The 14,202-nt window shown below is 35.9% G+C and overlaps 2 protein-coding genes across 3 annotated transcripts in view; both read left to right on the top strand.

Annotated features, from left to right (window-relative positions):
• The window catches only part of LOC124406332, a 52,486-nt gene extending 42,172 nt beyond the window's left edge, over nucleotides 1-10,314 (top strand). For both annotated transcript variants that reach the window (XM_046881722.1, XM_046881731.1), the window contains 9 exons: nucleotides 3,768-3,885; nucleotides 4,034-4,165; nucleotides 4,504-4,527; nucleotides 4,724-4,759; nucleotides 4,894-5,058; nucleotides 5,164-5,283; nucleotides 5,366-5,439; nucleotides 7,135-7,143; nucleotides 7,329-10,314. In XM_046881722.1, coding sequence (XP_046737678.1) covers nucleotides 3,768-3,885; nucleotides 4,034-4,165; nucleotides 4,504-4,527; nucleotides 4,724-4,759; nucleotides 4,894-5,058; nucleotides 5,164-5,283; nucleotides 5,366-5,439; nucleotides 7,135-7,143; nucleotides 7,329-7,692 — 1,042 coding nt within the window. In that variant the 3' untranslated portion in view covers nucleotides 7,693-10,314. The remainder of the gene's footprint in view (nucleotides 1-3,767; nucleotides 3,886-4,033; nucleotides 4,166-4,503; nucleotides 4,528-4,723; nucleotides 4,760-4,893; nucleotides 5,059-5,163; nucleotides 5,284-5,365; nucleotides 5,440-7,134; nucleotides 7,144-7,328) is intronic.
• Nucleotides 10,315-10,643: 329 nt separating this feature from the next.
• Nucleotides 10,644-14,185, top strand: LOC124406345 (poly(ADP-ribose) glycohydrolase-like). The gene is made up of 10 exons (XM_046881742.1): nucleotides 10,644-11,049; nucleotides 11,130-11,275; nucleotides 11,377-11,493; nucleotides 11,577-11,738; nucleotides 11,826-12,079; nucleotides 12,157-12,257; nucleotides 12,384-12,543; nucleotides 12,646-12,964; nucleotides 13,034-13,268; nucleotides 13,334-14,185. The coding sequence occupies exons 1-10, from the start codon at nucleotides 10,932-10,934 to the stop codon at nucleotides 14,083-14,085; spliced, it is 2,364 nt and encodes a 787-aa protein (XP_046737698.1). The 5' UTR covers nucleotides 10,644-10,931; the 3' UTR covers nucleotides 14,086-14,185.
• Nucleotides 14,186-14,202: the final 17 nt, after the last annotated feature.

Below are 14,202 nucleotides of genomic sequence, written 5' to 3'. Positions count from 1 at the left end.
GCCTGTAGAAGGAAGTGAATTTTTGGCTAGTGCCGGCTCATGTCGCTCTTGGCAAACTACGTCGGCAAACTTACGCTGCCAAAGAAACTCGATTTGACTTTGACGTTGATTGAGAGAGAGAGATAGAGATAAAGATATAGAGTGTGTAAGCTAAAGAGCTTTTAGAACATCTGATCCATTGACGATTAGCGATTTTTGGCGCTTTTTTTTATAGCAGAAACCTGTGTATGAGGAATTAAAACTTTGAGTGACTTTTGACGCAACATTGTCACTATTGTTGTTGTTATTATTATTATTGTTGTTGTTGTTGTTGTTGTTAGACCGGTATATAATCCGTTTTCCGAAGGCCCTACTGGCAGAAGCCGCGTGACTTGAAATCGCGAATTACAACACGGTGTAGTCTTTTACATAATGCAAACGAGTATGCGATCGTATTTTCCGATTACGTAAAGGGAAGCCATCAAGACAAAGAACGAGGGGGCATAATGAGGCGAAATACACGGGGATAGAAATAAGGGGAGAAAAACGTGTGTAATTGCTTCTCATGGGACTCTTGTTTAATTTGCACTTGAGTCGTAATTTTACTCGACCATTGTTCAGCTATCCAGTAAATTTTACTTATGCGCAAGAATAATATTTCATCCGAATTCTGTGTGCTTTACATGCAATTCACACGATGCGGTATTGTGGTCGTTATATCGCGGAGAAGAAATAAGCTCACAAAATGTTCATCCTCGGGTAAGAGAGAACCTCCATGTATGTTTCTAACGGGCGCACGGGGCGAAATCTTCTCGGTTCATCTCCTTCAAGACCTTGTGACGAGGTCTTGTTGCTCACCTGGCAGACCATTCAGATGCAGCAAAACGCTTCTAGAGTTCTCCATTGCCGAAGTACTTGTGCCACACCGACTTACCGCGAAAGATGATTTTCACGCTTCTTGGTTTTACTCTGAAGATGAAATACATGGAGGGTACCATTCGGATGGTACGAAGGTCAACAGAGGTTGCTACTTCGCCCGGCTTAAACCAACCGTTTATAATCGTATAGTATTCCCCTCGTTGTTATATATATACCGAAACAAATTTGGATTTTTTAAATTTGAAGTCAGCGATCGTGCGGATATATAAAGGAAGAATTCGTTGATTTTGATCGTTGGAAACTTTTTTATTTGCAAATCTTGGAGTTGAGAAATGAACAGGCTACTGATAATAAAAACAGAAACAAAAATTGTTTGACAGTGTTATTTTTTTTTTCGTATTTTAACTTTGTCGTAAGCTAATTTCAAGATTAACAACGTATATTTATTCACCAAACCAATTTAGAACCGTGAAAGAATCTCGTTAATTTTTCAGTTCTTCTGTTTCACACAGACATGAGTGAACGCATGAGAAAGAGGAAAAAAAAAAAAACTTTCAGTAATGAGGTATTTTCCGTGGCCTGTAATTTTGAATGAGGCTGAAGTTAGCATCGTTAACGTTGGGGGGAGAAATGACTGTTTTGCATATTTATAGTAACTGAAGTAGTCAAGTTTTGAAAAGATGAATATCTCTTGTCTTAGTGCGAATTACTCAATTATCCAGACACCTCTGCCATTGTAAAATAACATTTTTTCCGACAGGTTAATCATTACAATAACATTTATTAAACCAACTTCAGGCTCATAATTTTGAAACTTCGCATCTCGAAGACCGTGTTTTCCTGAAAATCGATCTTTTTACTTTTTGGAAAAATTTCTCCCACCCAATTAACTAATCGTGGTACGCCAGTGCGATTTTCATCATATATCATAGAACAATATTATATCCTTGAAAGGAGGGAATTCCTCCACTTCCGTCCCACTCTTTTTGCCTCCTTCCCAGAGACGGCTAGCCGCGTTATCGAGCGGCCGATTCTCGCGGCTGCGAAACGCTTGCGCAGATATTTACCGTCGTATATACGTATATGTATACACACACACGCATATATATATATATATATATACGTACATATATATATATCTATCTATGTATATGCAGCCATGGCGAATCCTGCGATTTTCCGACCGCAGTGTCACTTCGTCGGAGTTTCGCGTTGCTGCGGACATATTTTTCGCAGCGATGAAGCGAATCTTTGAAATCCGCAACTGCACCGTGCGATAATCTTATTCGATCCGGCTGCACGTGTCTTTTGAACGAGTTCGTTGCAGCTAACGATAAACCATTCGACGGGCAGTTAGCTGACCACCTCGAGTCTTTCCTAATCTAATATTGCCTGCAAACAGTGACTCGGGTGCCAGGGAGTTTCCAATTTACTTTAATGACGTCAAACAGGTGTCGTCACGTTGTTTGTTTGCAGCGATAATTTGTAAACCTCTCGCAGTTACGACTTGATTTCTTCATTTTTAAGGATTTTACCATAAAAGTAGTAGCGGGAATGAATAGCTGCGGAGTAAAATTAAAGCATCATCGTCGTGTGCAAAAGTACAATGAAAAACACGCGTAATACTTGCAGTTTTTGCACTTCAAGAAGTAACTAATTTCAACGGTATTTTGTTGTTGCATGTAAGCTGCAGTAACTGAAAGTCTTGGTACACGGTGGGCGTAGCTCGGATATTAATGTTTATGTAATAAATTAAGCTGCTCCGGAGTGCATCCGGTGTTCTAGTCGTAACTAATGTGACGCAGAGTGAACCGTCAATTCGATTTGATAACATGCATAGACCGGTGTAATCACCTGTAATCTAGGATGATTCAATCCCTGCAATTTCTACTTTTCTCTTGCCGTTATAGCTGTAGGTGTTGAAATTGTCACGAACTGCTCGACAAAGTCCATGTATATCTATACATATAAACGTCGAATTTAAACCGTATACGATTTATCGCGGTAAAAAATTTGAATATTACTTCGGAATGTAATTTTTTAAGTAATTCCTTTGGAAATTGGATACCTACACTAGTTGTTAAAAAGCATAGAACATGTCTTCGTCTTCGGAGAGTACAGCGGGTCGTGGGGCCAGGAAACGAACGACCTTTAGCTCCTCTTCGAGAACACGATCGACAATTAATGATACCTCGATCTCAATCTCTAACGATGGGGAAGACTCTGGCTTGTCGTCGGAGAGCACGACGCCGACCGGAGGTTCACCGCCTCCAAGACAACCCAGACAACCCGCCACTTTTGTCAACAATAGCACCCCAAACTTGGCTAATTCCGTCGCTATTCGTGCCATGTGCGAACGTGGGAGGTAGCCTTGTTTATTATCCTACGTTATGCAATATTGTTAGAAAATATTGGTATAATAAGATACAGTATTCGTGTGCTGAAATGCCTTTCAATTGTAAACCTAAGTAAACTGGGTTTGGTAGGGATGCTGATGATCTGCGCTTTCATCTTTGTTGTTTTCTTCGTTCTTTTCTTTATATATATATTTTATTTGTATTTTCTTTTTTTCTATTTGTATTCATTTTTAACGAGGTTGATGTTAGGAACGTTATCGTAACTAAATATTGAGGACTAAATCACTATTTTCTTAATTTTACAACTATTTTTAAGGAACTAAGATTTCAAAATGTGAGTGTGGTTTGTTTTATTACAGTTTATCAAATTTCAGACAGTTGAAAAATCGCGAAATGAAGGCTTTTCTTTAGCATGAATCGTTATCTTTGAAGATAACGTTACTAAATTCAATATGATTCTTTTAATGAATGAAACCATTGGCTCGATTATCTGAGAATCGTTTCATATGGATTAAAATTAATCAACTTTTTTTTATATTTTTTTGATTTCAGAATCGGTAGCGGTAGGACGTCCAGGTTATTGCGAAGCAGATCCGGGACAGATTCACCTCGTTCTTTGGACAGCGTGCGATCTCGTCAAGTTTCTAGTCCCTTGAGGCCTCCGAGAAACGTAATGTGCAGATTTTTTTTAGTCGAGGAAATAAATTGTTAAAGTTTGAATGAGGCTGGCATTATGAAATTTGTCTTTTTGCTTCTTTTCTCTCTCATTGAATTTCAAGCAGAAAATAATTACCTGCGGCTTTCTTGCCGGATTACAGATTCAATCGCCGAGTCTTGACTCTGGAGATGAGGGAAGCTTGAGGCTGGAACGTGGCACGTATCAATATATGTTTCAGGACATAGTCTCCATAAAGACAATGCTCCTTAAACTGAAACGGGTCCTTCAGGAGGTAAGAAAATCAGGCGGGGGAACGTGTGAAAGATTGAATTTCGAATCGGCTGTATGTATTTTTGTACCAATTCTTTATTTGATATTGTCACAATTTGTTTTTAACAATTCGTGGGTCGCATACCAAAAAATTTTTAATCTTTTTTTGCCATATCATCGATGCGTTGCATCTTACATAATTATTATTAATGTTATCAACGTTAATGCACCGACTAAAACAAATAACGCATTTCCTCCAAGGTATGTGCACTTTTATGTGTTTTGTGTTGTTTATAATTAACACGCTGTTTTCTCTTTTTTGCATTATTTTTTCCGTCATCCTTGGTTTTGCATTTGAAGTCAGAAGAGAACGGTTTGACGAGGGTACGTTGTGATATACTTTCTTTCATTTATCTATCCACTTATGCCTAATAAGTAATACAGACTTATTAATTATACTTATTTCCTAACAGTAACATACACATTCACATACACACATCTTTATCATTCAAAACCAGACATAAAAGAAAGCAATGCAAACGGTGTTACTCATTCATTTTCTTTCTTCCTTTAATTGCAGGCAGAAACTCTCAACCCATTCGATAATACTATGAAGGTTCGTTATATTTTCACTTCAATCCTAAAATCTAATCATTATACTCAATATAAATTATTCCAATAATTATATACTAAAACGATCGGTGTACATACTTCAACTCGTAATATGCCCTATCTATCTTGGAACTACAGAATGGTCTCTTCTACAACCTGAATGAAAATGGAACGACGGAAGCAAGCACATCACCTGGCAGCGATGCAAGTAGCGTTGCAGATGAACTAGCTGATTTGCGTAGACAGGTTGTCTTTCTGCAAGGGCAATTAGAAGACAGGGATCGGACCGTACATTTACTGCAGGTAATTTGTTATAGCCAATGCTCGATCAATCGAATAATTTTTACATGGTGCTACTTGTAATAAAATTCGAAAATCGAATATTAAATTGTAATTATTATTGTTCAGGTGCAGATGACAAAATATCAGGGCATTAATGGTGTGGATTCGCAGTGTAGTGCATCGTCATCTTGCAATAGCAACGACATCAGTAAAGAAACGTCTAACGCAGCAACGCAGACGGATAAAGTAAGCATGATATTGCAAGTTGAATTTGAGAATATGTATTCAAAAAATTTCTTGATTTTGCAATGAATTTTTTTCGCACCAGGTGCGACCCGTGTCGGCAGGTCCATTGTTACTACAGTCACTCCCACAGGATGGCAACGTGGGGCCTCTCGTCAGGTAAGCAGTGAATTATACATGCCATTCGAGTGAATATCACATTTGATTATATCTGTAAATCACAATTTAAGTGTCTCACTGGTTTGCTATGTAGACTAATTTAGAGACGGAATTGCCATTGTCATATTTATTCACTGCGGTGAAATTCAATTCAAGGTGGCCATAAAACGTTGAGAATTTTTTGCAGATATTATGAAAAAAAAACAATTCGAATTAAATGATCTTGCAAAAGCATGGAGTTGAAAGAAATTCTTCATACACCTCCTGATTCACACAGAGGATTTGTTATAAAATGAAATTTCAATTATTTGCAAACTGCAAAAGGTAGACGGTATTAAATATCAGTTATTATGGCCCTTTCGAGATGTTATCCGTGGAATAAGTGTTATTAACGATGGCAAATAACATCTTATCATGCGAAATCATTCAAAATACCGTTTTCACAGCAAATCCATATGCCATCATCATTGATCTCCTCGGTGCTAATTTCAATGTTTTGTGTTGCACTGAACTCTTTAGAAGTGTGTTACAAGCTCATCTTTGTATACCATTTGAATGACTGATCTGTTTTTTGAAAATTCTCATTATTCGAATATTAAGTTCCGTTTAACACCAACGATATAGATCCGAAAATTTGACATAAGTGAGCTTGTATTATACAATTAAGAAATCACTCATCAAAACACATTTTTTTCACATATTATCCCACGAACGTGACATGTAAATAACTTGTTCTTGTTGCTGCTCTGGTCGCCATTCTTCTTCTACGGTGGTAAATGACACGTACAGCTTCAGGATCGGGAAGGTAGAGTGTGTCAGTCTGTGTGATCTAATATTGGGATGCCTGCTTCTCTGCGTTTTCTACTTCCTTATTTATTTACATCTCCTTTACTTCCGAGCCATATGTCCTTTGGTATAACACTAGAAATCCCATTGTTGTAGTACGCATGCAACTTGCAGTTAACTTATACATTATAATACCTAACAATACGTTTTGATATATTCCTTTGATTTGTGTAGAATTCTTGAATGATTGAAGAAAAAATGAATATGGAGAAATCTTCTACACCCGATTTACACGCGATTTCATCTGTACAAGTAGAATGTGTTTCAATTACTAGAGACAGATTAGAGATTTTAGAGATAGATTATTCTTTACCTCACCTTTCTATACGAGTATCTGTAATTACCTGTGTAGAATTTTGGTATCAGAAATTAATATTGTTTAAAATAAATTCTTCTAGTCATTTAATATTTACTGGTGCTAAATCATATAATTGCTTTTTCGTAAATAATACTTGATAAAAGGAAGCACTATTGCAAATACTTACACAAATTGAAGCAACGAATTTTAGTGAAATCAGTGTGAAGGTGTATCTTGCATATTTTACTAACAATTAAAAAACTGTATATACATAGTTGTATGTAATAATGTAGATTTCACTGGTGCTAAAGTGAATATTTTTAATATAAACACATATTTCAATCAAATTCAGTACCCAACAACAGCATACTTGCTATTGAAAAAAGATATAGAGAAATTAGATATATTTTTCCGAGCATGGAATGAGAGTGAATGTCACCAATGATTATATAAGATATAGCATATATAGTCTGTATTTTAGAACTTTTCCATTAAAATTATGAAATTATAACGGATTGAAAATTGACAATGTTCCATGCTGCAATGGTTAGCCATGTGGGGTGAGTTTCGTTGTACTGTTCCTAAACATACGTATGTGAAAGTGAAAAATGTCATTCATTTATTAACCTCCTCAAGTTCAAAAACCATTTTTAAATAGTATATTTTCATTCGCAAACTTATTAGACTGGCAGAGCTCTTGAAAGCACAACGATTTTTCAATGTGAAAATTAATCGTTGATTTCAGTTGGAGTGACTTATGGAACCAGCCACACGCTCCAGCGCCTGCGGCGCTAAACGGATTCAGGACTCTCCGTAAACCCAGCGATCATTCACCACGTTTACTCAGGTCTCGACAGGATCCAGCACATAATGATTACTTAGATAAGCCAATAGCAGAGAGTTCGCCTATAAAGAAGTTACAAAAATCTAAAGAGTTGGGACAAAAACGATCTTTGGATACAAACAGCACTGCTACAGTAGCACAAACGAAACCTGAAACAACATCAACCAGATCGTCCATACCAATGCCTAGAAGACTTACAACACAGACACTCATTCCACGAGCAGCAAGAGCCGTTTCTGCAACGGGTCGGTCGCACAACCCTTGACGATACCGATTATAGGGGGTCTATTATATTTTATTTTCATGCGTACACAGGAAAACCCCAAGTTTATTTATCGGAACAATTACATTTCTTATATTTCAAATATATTGCAACGTTAAAATTTACTGAGTTGAGATAAAGATTACTTTGGCATCGTGGGTGATAAAAGTCTGTTAAGAAACATAATCGATAAACTCTCCGCAATATTCAACTTAGCTTATGGTATAGTTACAGGTAAATACACTGTGGGTAAATTACAATAGAGTATTGAATTGAATTGTAAATATGTATTGTATATCTGATTGAAACAGACTGTAAGATTGAAATTGGTTTTTAGAAATGCGATTATTGGATAATACCGTTATGTAAGAATAATTTTCCTCATAACTTCTTCAATGACACAATGCCGATTTGAATTGCAAATTGCCAAATGATCTATCGGTTTGGGGTGATCCTGCAATATTCTTGTGTCAAAATTTCATTCACGCATCTCATAATTTGAACATAAAATCATTGTGATATCATCAATCATCGTAAAGCATAATAAATGTTTTTTTTTTGTTTTTGTTGTGGCTTAATATGTAATATTTGAAAAAATTGATATTTTATGATATTTCGAAGTTATTCAATACCGTGAATACCATTATTGTAAATTAAATGATTCAGGAAATGTTGAAATTTTTGAGAATTGTAAAACTATAATCATTGGAAAATTATATCGACCTGCAATATTACCAAGCCATAAGAATATTTACGTCTTTGGTATAATTTCGCGACTGACATTCATCATGAATGCATAAATTACCGAACTTCATGACAAACTAGCAAAATTATTTAAGCAACGAGATCAAAAAGCGTTCAAGTTTTGGTTGTCTTAATTGACGTATCAATAGGTAGTCTCCATATACTTGTAGAATTTCTTTTATGCAAATGTTCACTTTCAAGTTCAATCTTTCATTTTCGTATATTATCTTTGCCATCAGATGTATGTAAATATATTTTAATGGGGCAAATGCAATCGTGTTTCATTATGTTATTTAATCAAAATCATTCAGCATCTAATATTTATAATTCTTTAAAGCTTGAGCGATTTTTAACCCTCCCAGTATAAATGCATAGACCCACATAATTTACATTCTCATCATTTTTGCACATTGTTCCTGGTGCTTTAATCTAGCTTCTCTCAGATTTTTGTATATTATTACTTATCGTAATCGATTATCGAATTTATCAATTGACAATATTTGAGACCTGTTTCACTACTTGAGATTTTTATCTAATTGTACGTAATCTTTGATACGTCACGTATTGACAATAACATTTATTTATTGGGTAACAGTGCTTCAAGTTTTAAATAATCTGTGAGATACTGTGAATTAGTTGTTCTTCGATTTTACCAACACGGTGGATCACTTATTTTCGTAGAAATTTTTTATTGGAATTTCTAAATTCTCCATTGAGAGAGGCTAGATAAATATTGTACTTATTGGTATCACGCGATTCTTGAAATCCAGCTATAGAGACATGGAAGAGAGATGAAAGTTTTGTACAAACCTACAATAGGATTTAGTTACGGCTCTAACTATAGTGTATATGACTAGCTGAATGCAATGCTTCTTAGCTTTTGCAGAAGCAATGATACTTTGGAAATTCTTACATCTGATTTGATGTATCAAAATGATTGTAGAAACGAAATGAGGCACATATTTCACAGTTTACATGTAAAAGAACAATTAAACTCAACTGTTATGAAAATTTCAGTATTTGGCGAAAACAGTATATAAATCAGTGTAAGAACTTTTTGATGTATAGCTGAGTAGCATGGCTTGCCAGAAGACGAAAATATAAAGGTATTATTAAATTATGGAGTGCAACGCATCGCAAGAATAATATCAACATCTTTGTAAACATTCTATAGATCAGTTTATATCATGATAATGATTATAATAACCATTAAAATTTGGACATACATCTGTGATGATTGGCTAGAGGGGCCGGAGTAGTATGCGCAAAACGACTAAAATCGAAAATGTGACGCGGGGTTGGCTCCTGATCCACATTGAGTGATTTCCAACACTCACTTACATATGTTCCTTTTTCCAGTTTGTCATTCTCTGGCTACTGTGACAGTAAAATAATTAATTTTTGTAACATTTCGTTGCAACTAAGGCCAAGTTAGGAGAATTAAATTTTTTAAATACATGATATTCATGTTTTCATTTAATTATTACTGAAAGCGTAGTGAAGGTGAAACTTTGGCACTTATTGAATATAAAATTGTTGGAAATCATAATACGGTGAAAAAAAAAAATCAAAGTATTCCACCTCTAAATGTCCAATACTACTATAGTATCTAATAAAATTGAAACCAAACTGTCCTATCTTACCCTATTACAAGGTGTAGCACTGATAGCGGTGCCACTCGGCACCTCCTAGATATATAATTGAAATAAAAGTGAAAATTGAATAAAGTGTATTTAATCATACAGCAAAAAAATTATGCATTCAAGTTTCATCTTTGAATGATCGTTCTCTATAATTTGTACATTTTGTATATATTTAATTATCCTTATAGTTTATTATCGCTATTCCGGTATTTTAGAAATAAATTTAATTTTGTTTAAATATACCTTTTATAAGTTTGTGTTGCATCCTATGTCCGTTCCTAATTTTCATTCGCTTGGATTCTACTAAATTTAATAATCGCGGTGAGTGTACGAATCTGCAACTCGATTATTAAACTTCAATCTCTATCAGCTGTAAAATAATCTTTATATGCAGTACGTTGAATGAATACTTCTTCTATTTGAAAATATTTTTAAATCGACGTATTCGTTAACACACTGCCCTTTCGAAATCTTTCATCAAAATAACGCGCCAAAATCGATCAATCGCTTGACCAATCCGCTTCCTAATTCCAGGGAGTTTGACAGCTGTTATCGAAGTCACGAATAGTCGTGAAACAGGGGATCGTGAAGGGAACACTTAACATTGCAGTGTAAATACAATAATTTGAATAATTTTTAAGGGGATAATTATTAATCACAACTTTTTGGAAACTTGAAAACATACAAGTATTGTGCGTGAAACATTAAATAGACTAAAATTGTCGTACATAACTAGTCCCACCTAAAATGTTGTGTTGACTTTATAGGTTAAGTCGAGTCACCCGCTTCGTTTCCTCACAAAATACACGATATAACCTCGCAGGAATACTAAACAGTAAATTATAATACCACATTATGGCTGATACTAACAAACCCGTATCAGAGAGCGTAAAGATTTCTATGGAAGAAGATTATCAATTGTCTCCTGATATGTTTTCAGACGACAATGTTGAGGCCTCAAATTCCAATGAAGGTCTGTGAAATATTCTCTCCCATGATATATATGAATTGAATAAGTGCTTCCAAAAACAATAATAATCGCTATTTATCAAGCTGGTGTCCAAAACTCGGAAACATCAACAAATGAGCCAGAGTGGAAAGGGATTAGCATGGATGAGATTCAAAAGGGCTTTGCAAAATATGGCCACAAGCAAATGGCTCCGATAATTCCTGCTCCACGACACACAGTACTATTTACGGTAATTGTTCGTCTAGCATTATTTAATCTCCTTTTAAAATGGAATGACGTCGATCTGCTAAAACTTTTATGTCTATTTTTTCTTTTCTGAATGTCAACTAGTTACCACTCACCGGACAAGGACCACCTAAGCCTTACCGTAGTCAACAAAAGGATAAATGGGCCCCAGGATATGTTCGGATGCCATACTCGACGCACAGCTTATACCCAAATAATCACGTGCGTTGAAACGAGCAGCCGTATTTCGTCACCTTGTATAATTGTATCAAATACTGAATATCATCAACGGGATCAATTTTCAGACAACTGGAAGCAATGGTTTCAGACAAAGATGGGAAGTAATTCAAGAGGCACTGCTTCGCAGCTTTGCATCCAGTCATCAACTCGAAGTTGCTATTTTATCCTATAATGAGAAATATGCTCTACGATGGGATTTTTCTGCTCTTCATTATTTCTTTTCTGAAGTACGATGTAGAAGTTTGCTTATAAGTGTTGAGATTATTTTTGCCTTACACATTAACACAGTTGATACATTTGTAAATTATTTTCAGGTCATAGACGAAGATGACACTGAGCTTTTCTACGATGACTTACTACCAAAAATAGTGCAGTTGGCACTGCAACTTCCATCCCTAGTAACGAGCCCAATACCGCTCCTTAAGCGTCATACAAATGTGACTCTCAGCCTTAGTCAGTTACAAATTGGCTCTCTGTTGGCTAATGCATTCCTCTGCACGTTTCCGCGACGAAACTCAACAAATCCTCAATCTGAATACGCAATGTATCCAGAAATTAATTTCAACAGGTGACCTTATAATTAAGATCGTATATACGTGTCACCATTTCAGCAATGCGATGTAAAATTCATTTATCGAATTTTAGGCTATTTGGTGCTTATGAAAAAGAGAGACCTGACAGGTCAGAGGCTATAATGGAAAAGCTGAAATGTATTTTTCATTATTTTCGAAGAATCATAACTAAAGGTGTGTTGGCCCGCTCAATAGTTATGAAAATGAGTGATTTGAGCTAATTTCATTCTCAGCAAAGATATTCAATGTTTCTAAAATTATTTCAAAATGAAAACCCTTCATGGTTTTTCCGTAGAGTAGCCCCAGATGGTGTGATAACTATTCAACGACGATATATCCCGAAGGAAAATTGTCCCCGATGGAATAGGCAAGATATCAAACTTCCACCCCTCCATATAACAAGCAATGGCACGATCGAAACTGAAGGAGCTGGTCTTTTGCAAGTTGACTTTGCTAACAAGTACGAAGTATAGTCTGCATAAGAAGAATCAATATAACTATTTTTAATCTTACATTGTATAATTTTTGCACTACGTAAAAAAACTTTGTTAACTATTTTCAGGTATGTTGGTGGTGGTGTTTTGGGCTGGGGCTGTGTCCAAGAGGAAATTAGATTTGTCATCTGCCCTGAACTAATGGCAAGCATGCTGGTCGCAGAAGCATTAGATGACACAGAGGCTCTCATAATTACTGGGGTTGAGCGCTACAGCAACTATGAAGGCTACAGCGACACTTTTAAGTGGACTGGAAATTTTATTGATGAAACACCACGAGATAGCAGTGGGAGGCGATGTACTTCTGTTGTGGCCATTGATGCTTTATTATTCAAACAGTCCCATACACAATTCACAATTACAAACATAATACGGGAGTTGAATAAGGTATGATTGACAAAATTTGCAAAACTGTTGAGACAAAAATGAAGTAAGCATTGCAACATATTCGTACAGGCTTATGCTGGATTCAGTTCCTCTGAAATACCCAGAGAAAGTTTGTCCGCCATAGCTACTGGCAATTGGGGCTGTGGTGCTTTCAGAGGTGACCCGCAACTAAAAGTGTTACTGCAGTTGATGGCTGCTGCCGTTGCAGGACGAGCGATGGTATATTTTACATTTGGCGATGTGGAGCTCAGAGATAAAGTAGCTGCCATGTATTGGCATCTGATTGAACGGAACATTAGCATTGGTGAGAAAATACGATTCCCGTTCGTCTATGTCTTCAGATTCAAATTGTAAAAGTTCTTATTTTAGGGCAACTGTTTGGTCTCCTCTGTGACTACCACACTTCTGCATCAAAGTCTGATGATTCGAATCTGGATTTTTACCATTTTTTATATAAAAGGAGTAAAATAAAACCTCTGACGAGTTACTTTAGAAAAATAAGCAGTGATATAACAACGAGAGAGAAGACTACAATTTCTTGCAACTCTAAGTCTCTCAAAAATGATCTAAATAAATTTACAAATTACACGTCGAGCGCAAACGTCAAAGAAGCCCTCGAACGCGAGCAAATAGAAAAATGGCTTGATGAGGATTTTTTTGATGATGACTTCTCCAGTGATTTGATATCAGATACGAAATCGGGTAATTCAAACGTTAATTCTGTAATTCAAAGTAAGAAGAGTGCATTGAGTACGTCAAAACCTGAAACGAAAACCAGTGAGGCCAATATAGAAGTGGTGAAAAAGTTGGCTGATAATGATAGAAAAAATGAAAATGACGACAACGGTAGTGAATCAATGCCGAAATTATCCACCCCACCGATCAAGCCAAAGAACTCGAGAGATTTAACAAGCTTGCTATATCCTGATGGTGAAAATACACAGGATACACGTAAAGTTAAAAAGCCACGTTTATCTGGTCTTGAATTGATTGGTAGACGTAGCGACGAGCCAGTGGAAAAACAGACACTCGAAGACTTGACAATATCGGCAAACAAAGTAAATAATAGTACAAAGGAAATTAAGAAAACACAGAAAAAAATTTCTGACTTTTTTACATAATGTAAAGACTGTTGGGAGCACTGAGCAAAAACCCCTTTGTTAAATACAGCACATCTTGTACATATTTACAAAATATTTAATAATAAAAAAGAACAATTTATCTGCAAGTGCCTTTAC

The sequence above is a fragment of the Diprion similis genome, chromosome 1 (genome assembly GCF_021155765.1).
Source record: "Diprion similis isolate iyDipSimi1 chromosome 1, iyDipSimi1.1, whole genome shotgun sequence".
In the NCBI taxonomy this organism is placed as follows: Eukaryota; Metazoa; Arthropoda; class Insecta; order Hymenoptera; family Diprionidae; genus Diprion; species Diprion similis.
Note: the sequence above shows the minus strand (reverse complement) of the source record. Positions and strands in the feature narration are given on the sequence as shown.

Bases quoted from the DNA above. Each gene is read 5' to 3' on its own strand.
- LOC124406345 (XM_046881742.1), top strand. From the start codon at position 10,932: ATGGCTGATACTAACAAACCCGTATCAGAGAGCGTAAAGATTTCTATG. The intron at 11,276-11,376 runs GTAATTGTTCGT...AATGTCAACTAG, and splicing joins GACACACAGTACTATTTACG to TTACCACTCACCGGACAAGG. The intron at 12,258-12,383 runs GTGTGTTGGCCC...TCCGTAGAGTAG, and splicing joins TCGAAGAATCATAACTAAAG to CCCCAGATGGTGTGATAACT.